General features: G+C 37.7%; 1 protein-coding gene across 1 annotated transcript; it reads left to right on the forward strand.

Moving 5' to 3' along the window:
• The first annotated feature begins 362 nt into the window (after positions 1 to 362).
• Positions 363 to 8225, forward strand: LOC121425235 (dopamine receptor 1-like). Its single transcript, XM_041621252.1, has 2 exons — positions 363 to 995; positions 6465 to 8225. Exon 2 carries the CDS (start codon positions 6640 to 6642, stop codon positions 8026 to 8028), a length of 1389 nt encoding a protein of 462 aa, XP_041477186.1. The 5' UTR covers positions 363 to 995; positions 6465 to 6639; the 3' UTR covers positions 8029 to 8225.
• Positions 8226 to 8919: the final 694 nt, after the last annotated feature.

The following is an 8919-nucleotide window of genomic DNA, read 5'->3' on the forward strand; positions in this document are numbered from 1 at the left end:
TTCATCAAGCTCATATTTAATATCACACTTGTTCTGATTTCTTGAATGAGGTATCTTTCTGAACCTTGTTTTCATTTTCTCGCTCAACAGCTCTCCATCATAATAATGCATACACCTGCTGTGGTAATATTAAACACCGTAGCTCACTCAAACTCCGTTGAATCCGCCACGCTTTGCAACGTAACATGCTTCAATAGCGAATTCAAAACAATCAACCTCATTCAGGTCGTGTCGTGGAAGCGTGTACAAATCGAGAAAGAAAAAAAGGATAAGCGAAAACTTTGCTACTCTGACGAACCAATCAGCGCTTGCGAATGTCCGCGCATGCGCACCGTAACAATCATCAATGTATAGAGAGCCTCTCTAAGATCACTTTCCAATTTTACTGCATCTCAGTTGGGAAGTGTAAGTCGTGGTGTGTATATGTTCGCTCGGCTCTTTTTTCAATTTATGTGGTACGCCGGGTACACGCGAAAATTGGCTATCTATTGGAATGCACGTTAAACGCTGATTAATCATTGTGAAGTTTTGCTGGCAGTTGATACGGAAAATAATATTGACCACTTTATTTTCTATGAAGTCACCACCAGGCCAGCTATTGTTATTTTACCTGTAATCGTTAAAGCGTGTGATCATCTAGTAAGGCTTTTGTGTTAGAAGTGGAGTGGATAGCAGTTTTATTGGAGATGTTGGTTTGTGACTAACGCATCAGTAGAACTGGACAATGGCGTTGGAATAAATTAGTCAATGTCTTTCTCTCGGACTCGCGCAATCGATGGCGCCTCTTCGAGGGTCGCAAAAACAGTGGGTCGATCTTAACTGCCCAACCACTTTCACTATTCCTCGTCTCACTGCCATAGCTGTGCTCACCTTATATCGCTTCCCCCATGTTGGGATTATTGGCTTATGCTCCGGGTCTTACTTTAGGAAATAACCACTTTCCCTTATCCGTGGACGCTCGTGACTGTTAAGGATTACTATCTACTAATACTCAGGTAAGGGTTTACGTTATCAGCAAAATGTCTAGCGCTTAATTCGAAACACCATTCGTGAATTTGTGTCTTTTTGTTAACTGATTTAAAACAACTGTTAATAAGGAATTCTACTGGCATGTGTGTACGTCGAGCAATTTTAGTACCACCGCAATCGCAATGTCCTTGCTCTCCTATTGATAAGAACATAAACTTCTGGGATCTCCCTCTTATTGTTTAAGATTATGTTTAATCATCTTAAAGGCAGTCATTTTGGCGCCACCACCTCGAAATAGCTCGCCATTTATTTTCATTCATTAACTTGCGTTTAAGGTGCAATGTACGGGATTGGCCTATCTATATCTTAAGTGATGTGGGGTCTTTCCTAGAACTTTGTTCAAGAGATCATACCCATTCTAACTCCGCGTACGAGGATCAAGTAACAGGCGACATTATAAACAATATCAGACAATACTCTAGGAATTATTTAAAAAGAAATTCAACACTTTACTCATCACACTTTACAATCTGGAACACATTCAGACACTGCGTAATACAGTCACATTTAAAAGTTTACAAAAACGTGTAATCATTTCAAAATAAAGTAATAATGAATTTGTGATAAACGATTTTAAGGGTTACCTGGGAAACAAATTTAGCTGATTTTTTTTCATCATTATTTATTGAACCACATGGCCCATGAGAAGCATCGTCCAGCCGTATTTTATTTTTAAAAAATACTTCGTTCTAAAAAAAGTGGGGAAGGAATTTTGTCTTGTTGTTTACGTTTTAAATGGTAGACAATGTCACACTCTCAGGTATTCTTACGTAAAGACGGTTTATGATCAATAAACGTCTCTTCGAAAACCACAAGCTTTTTTTTCGTTTGATATTTGCTCGCGTAGATTGCGTATATGCATATAGGCCTATACGTAGTGGAACAAGCTTGTTTGCATTGCCTGTTTTGCTCTTCCTTTGCATTCAAATAATGAATAAGAAGATAATCTAGTGAATAAAATGTATCTACTAGCGTACAGATGGGGGCCTTAGAGGGCCATGCCCCCCCCCCCTAACAAAATTGAATGACCAAGAATGAAGGAGAAAAAGAAAGGAAAATAAAGTGAGATAGATATTGAAATATCATATCATTATTTGGATATTATGTAAAATTAAATCCAAAAGTTATATTTTTTGTGTTAAAATTTTATTTAATAATAATAATATATGTAATTTGTAATGCGCCAAATCCACTCGGCAGAATGCCCAAGGCTCTCTCGTTTCGCTCGCTCGAATCTTTATGGAACTTTTGCTCCATCCGCCTAATCTACCCCCTATATTGTTCGGGCTCGTTACGCTACTGTATTTATTTATCGTATCTATTTCATTCATTTGCCTTTTACGTAACTTTATTAGTTATTACGTCACATCTCATAAAATTGATCTTGTTATTTATATTCTTGACTATATATTTTTTATCAACCATTCTGATAATTGGGGAAAAATAACTAAAAACTATCACGTTAAGTGTTATTAGATGACAAAACCAATACACAAATACCAAAATGAAGGATTTTCCCTTATAATTTTTTTCGAATGATTATAACAGTTTGCAGGAAATTTGTGTAATCACCTTTTAATAAGCGAACTTTTGTTATAAATGTTAACATCACCCTACAGAATAAATATTTTTCATTCGTGTAAGCATCTGATCCTTTCTACAAGTTATTTGAATTATTATATTTCATAAACCTTACCCAATCGAACAAGCAATGCCTTATCGTCTTATGTGATGATGATATATTACGATTTATTGTTAAATCAAACTACAAATTCACGATAATAACGTAAACAAGTTGTTAATAAAATTCAAAAATTTTGACAGTTAGGTAATAATATAACAGATTAAAAACGTAACTCATGCATATACATCATACCAGCACAAATAATGAGAAAGACAGTGGGGGGCATCAGCTTGTTCATACTTCAATTAATGCTGTAATTAATTACATCAATTGATTGAAGATCGCATAGGAGTGTCTATCTGAGATAAAATTAATGACCTCGTCGCTGATAAAAGTCTGTTTATCAAATTGGTTGATATCATTTTAACATAGAGTTAATTACCCCTTGGTCAAATCTCATTTGCATTTATTGTCAGTGGCCGACTCAGTCACCAAGTACAATTGATTTTAATCTTGAAATTGGAAATTTCAATAAATTATATTTCAATGAAATTAGAATATGACGATTTATGTAAAGGGGGGGGGGGGGCTCCATGAGATAATAGTACTATCCATTATGTTCAATTAGGAAATTGACGATGCACATTTTGAATGATTATGGCTCCATACAAATGCCAATATTCATGACAATCATCATCTTTATTATAACCAGCGCCACCATCATCATCATCACCATCTTATTGATTCTTTTTTTTAAAGGACAAGTCCACCCTAACAAAAAGTTGATTTGAATTAAAAGAGAAAATTCCAACTAGCATAACACTGAAAATATCATCAAAATCGGATGTAAAATAAAAAAGTTATAACAATTTGAAGTTTCGCTTAATTCCACCAACAGTTATATGCACATACTGGTTGGTAGGCAAATAAGGAGACTGATGACGTCATCCACTCACTATTTTCTTTGTATTTTATCATATGAAATATGAAATATTCTAAATTTCTCAACATTGTCAAGTGAAACAACGATTATTCCTCCCTGAACATGTGGAATTACCATTGATTAATACTATATGGTTAAGTCTATTGGTCATTATTGTCAAATCTGTAAATAAAAAAATATTGTATAATTCAAACAATAAAAAACAAAAGAAATAGTGAGCGATGAACATCATTGACTGACCCATTTGCATGTCACTTTGTTGTGCATATCACTGTTTTGTGAAAAATAGGCGAAACTTTAAAATGCCATTACTTTTATTTTACATCCGATTTTGATGAAATTTTTAATGTTATACTAGTTTGAGTTTTTCTATTTATACAAATCAACATTTTGATGGGGTGGACTTGACCTTTAAACGATTCCTGGTATGAACGAAAACGGTTCAAAATAACTATAAAAAACACCCTTTCCTGCTTCTTTGAAGAACCTTAAAATGTTCCAAATACGGGAGAAAGATAGGATTAAATCAGCACCCTTTTTTAAGTGTGTATCGGTCTCACTTAATTGTGCTAAACCGTTATCATAGTTGAATATAATTCAATCATATAGTGATATATACAGTAGGCCTTCATATTGATATCACTTTCATGTCTAAAAATGATGTGAAAACATTGTTTTCCAACCCTAAACAATTAAATTAGATATATTACAATTCAGACATGATAATGACACAGTGCATGAAAATAAGTTATTCCACTGTGGTGCCATGAATTATATCCTGTCAATATCACTTGTCTAGGTTCACGTAACACATGGGTTTACGTAATATCTCAGGTTGGAGTTTCATAAAGCTATTCGTGAAGTTACGAACGACTTTGCGCACGACTGGAACATGTTCTTAGGTCATAACTCAATTACATAGAGATTATCACATAGCACAAGAAAGGAACACCAGTGATGCGTAAAGACATTCGTATCTTACCAACAGCTTTATGAAACACCCACCAGGTCTGCGACAGTAACGAGCGGTCCGATATATATGCTAAAATAATCAATAACACTAATTACACATTGTCAGAACTATATGGAGAAGATACCGATGCCAACCTGTATCATCTCTTCCATTTGATCAAGAATGGTTACTTTGTACATACATGTTTTTGTACAGGGAATGCGTGTACACACAGATGAAGACTATTATTGATTTTCGATCCATAAAAGGAGACGCTAACGTCTCTCAGACAGCCTTAAAAGTAGATTGATAATACGTCCGATCCTGAAACGAATATACAAACTCATTTAAAACCCATCTTCTTTTCTGATAAGTGCCTTTTTATCAAAGTCGTTTATTTACTCACTTCTCGTCCTTATTTCAACAATTTAGACCCAGGCCAGAACATTGGGGGAATGATAGCGAACAAATTTACCTACACCCATCGCATTTTTTCCCCAAAATGTCCAGTATCATCATTTTCCACTTTCTCCATGAATTATCTTCACCGTTTTACCGCCCCCCCCCCCCCTCCACCCTTACCCCTATACTCCCCTCTTTACGCTCGACCCCCCCTTCGATCTCTCTGTTTCTCTCTCCACTTCTGCACATTTTGTTTCTAAGTATATATTCCTTTCTTCATTTATTTACTACCCATCCCCCCTCTCCCACCTCCCCCTCTCTCTTGATCGATCTAGATTTTTCATAGAAATATGAAATTCAATGTGATACCTTTATACATACACTCCAACAAACCGCTTGTAAATGTACATTCAACTAAGTCAATCCACCCACATACGTAGGAATGTAATCTGCCATAAATGATCCAATTGAGTTGTGTGAAACGAGTCGTATATTCAGATCAATTATTATTATTATTCACATGACCGTTTAGGAGTTCGTCTTAATGAAAATTCAGTCAAACGTAACTAATAAGCTTGCCCTAATATCACATATGTCATTTTTATTATACCCTTGTCACACGAACGGGTCAGGCTCAGACCGACATTAAGCAGCCAATAGTGTAAGTTGGAGTCATTTGTGAGTTTGTGTGATAGTGGCTTCAGCTCCAATTTTTTTTTTGAACATGACAAATGAACGCTGAATGATATTAAGATTCATTGTCAAGCTTCGGAAATGGCCATGGCTAAGAGTTTATTCCATTGATGGATCAATTCATCCTTTCAGCCATCATTTAATCATTCACCAAAATTAATGATTGTTCATTTTTTTTCATTTTGCATTAGGTAGTAATTGTACAAAGTTTTGACATGCGTCTTTCTTTCTTTTACCACTTCTGCACGAATTCTACCCCTAAACCAGGGGCGGGTACAGGATTTTCCAAGAGGTGGGCACATTTTCCCGAGCAAAATATGACAAGCAAACGAAAACGAAAGGTCCTCACTAGTATGGACAACACATACCAATTAGAAGTATATGTTGTAACTTTCAAAAGGGGGCACACTTGTGTAAAAACGATATATTTACATTAAAGATATTGACTATGGCTCTCAAAGGGGGGGGGCAACACGGGCCAGATGTGCCCCCCCCCCTGCATCTGCCACTGCCCTAAACACACACACAAACATTAAAAAAAGCATACAAAAAAATCAGATCACAAGAAGAAGATTAATTCAGATATAGGATACAGGTAAATAGAAAAGGGTTAACATTACTGTTCACAATCATTAAACCCCTGATACTTATTACTGTCATACCCAATCTTCCTACAGCTGGGAAAGGCATTAGGAGGATTCCTGCCCAATAATGAAAAATGTCATGAACATTAAATTCCCGAAAAGGATAGGCAACACCTGATAGGACTGCCAGAATTATGTCTTTATCATTTCATCTTGTTTGACCTCATTACCTTACAGACACCACTTGCTTTGCGTGATTGGAGACGCCGGGCAGACTACACGGTTGGATTGTACGGATTTATACACCCTCTCTGTGGAGCTTTTAGGCGGGAGTTTGTGACGCGATATGATTGAGTCGGATCCGCAGTTGGTGGTGCCTGAACATCATTTTCGGTGAAGTGCATCGACGACCATGCAGGATCAACGGATGACCTCCGCCGTGATATCGACGTTGAGTGTCGATCTGGCAGCTGATGAACTATCAATGTCGGATATCGACTATCCTACCGAGGAGCCGCCCGCTGCCGACCCGGACGGGGGGATGCCCCTCGCTCAGATGGTCCTAATCGGAATCGTTCTCGCTCTCATTATTGTTACCTCTATTTTCGGCAACATCCTGGTGTGTGTTGCCGTGGCAACGGAGGATAAACTACGGAGGACGGGGAACCTTTTTATAGTGTCTCTCGCGATGGCAGACTTGCTGGTGTCATTCTTTGTTATGCCGTTCGCGATGTTTAATGACCTCTTAGGGTACTGGGTGTTCAGCCATCGCTTTTGTAATGTATGGGTGTCGTTTGATATCATGTTTAGCACGGCATCCATTTTGAATCTTTGCGCCATCAGTGTTGATCGTTACATTCATATCAAAAGACCTTTTAAATACTACCATTGGATGACAAAGAGGACCGTCATAGCCATGATCTTGTTGGTATGGGGGATGTCGGCACTTATTTCATTCATTCCTATTCATCTTGGTTGGCATAAGGATGCCTCAGATACCAGCCCATCACTCCACCCCTCGTCGCACCTGTTCCTTTCCCCTTCCAACCTCTCCAACCTCACACATTCTGACATGCAAACATTGAGCCCTAATTCAATCACCGTCTCTCATCTTCGACCCCCTGACACAGATCCGGGGGATGATTACTTCGAGTGTGCGATGAGCCTGAACGCTACCTACGCTGTCTTCTCCTCTTTAATAAGCTTCATCATTCCTTGTTTAATTATGATCAGTATCTACGCGTGCATCTTCAAGGCGGTGAGAGAGCGGATGAGGAACGCTCGCCTCGGCCGCCTGGGGAGCAGTAAAAACCACCATCCAGACACGCAGTATCACTGCAACAGCCAAGCCGCCACGGACCACAAGGCCGCCATCACGTTAGGGATAATAATGGGCGTATTCCTCATGTGCTGGTTACCCTTTTTCATCTACAACATCGTACTTCCGCTATGCACCTCCTGCTTGTTCAGCGAGCTAGCTTTCAAGATTCTCACCTGGTTAGGCTATTTTAATTCCTGTCTGAACCCGGTGATCTACAGTATTTTCAACCGCGATTTCCGCAACGCGTTCAAGAACATTCTCTTTTATCAGTTGACCGGGTTCCTATGCCGGTGCTGGGGAAAACGACCCCAGAAGCGCCACCGGGGACACCGCTCCAGCATCACGAAAAGGACCAGACCAAGTGATATCAACGGCCGTGTCAGGTTCGACGCACCAGCTTACGGGTTAAGAGCTCACAGAAAAACGAACATCAGTGATACCTCATTAGAGACAATACGCGAGAAAATATCACCAACGTGAGAATGAAAGATGATTTAAAAATATATTCGTAGAAGGTTAATATAGGTCGATAGACCAAAATTATCACAATTTCTTTTCATTTCTAAAACCAATTGACCAACTTCGGAGTTTGTATCTATCATTCAAAAGGAGTTTCCTTTGTGATATGTATATAGGTTCGTAACTGTAAATATTTAATAAATACATTTTGAAAGTCTAACGAGAGATTTATTGTTCATATAATGTGTTTGATGTTTTTTATAGATAAATATATACATATATATATATGATATAGATATGTCAGTTCGAGTTTCGAAGTTCACCAAAACTTAGTCGGTCAAGAAATTCGATATTAATTGATCTAGTCTCCCTTGACTTAATAATTGCATCAGGTCTGTTATCGATAGACTGCCAATCATCCTTGTCTGTCTTTATAAAGATTGATCCGCAAAGACAATATAAATTGAAAAGGCATTTTTTTTCCAGAAGGTCGAGAGTAAAAACGAACCAGTTTCATATTGTCGAATTGTATTTCATTTACTACCGATCATTCTATTGCTGTTCCCTTCCAATGATTTTATAATTACTTCTCCAATTTAACCCTAAAAATCAATGAAGTGGAACAATGCGGCTTTTGTCAATACAAACATTCGGTTTTGATACAAAATGCATGGTATGTTTCAAATTTGGATCGACCAAAGTCATTTGTCTAGATTTCAAAGGTCGTGAATTATATGTAGAAATAACCTGCAAGTTTAACGATTGCCCAACATGCCCAATATGACAGTTATTACGCGGAAAAAAACAGTAAAAATCAACACAACAATTTTGAACGAATAATTCATCCGTGTCTTGTTTTGGAAACATATGGGGAAATACAGCTTGGCAAAAACGTGTTTTCGTTTTTAAAGC

Source organism: Lytechinus variegatus, chromosome 12 (assembly GCF_018143015.1).
Source record: "Lytechinus variegatus isolate NC3 chromosome 12, Lvar_3.0, whole genome shotgun sequence".
In the NCBI taxonomy this organism is placed as follows: Eukaryota; Metazoa; Echinodermata; class Echinoidea; order Temnopleuroida; family Toxopneustidae; genus Lytechinus; species Lytechinus variegatus.

What these genes read in the sequence shown, in the direction of transcription:
- LOC121425235 (XM_041621252.1), top strand. Translation starts at nt 6,640, where the DNA reads ATGCAGGATCAACGGATGACCTCCGCCGTGATATCGACGTTGAGTGTC.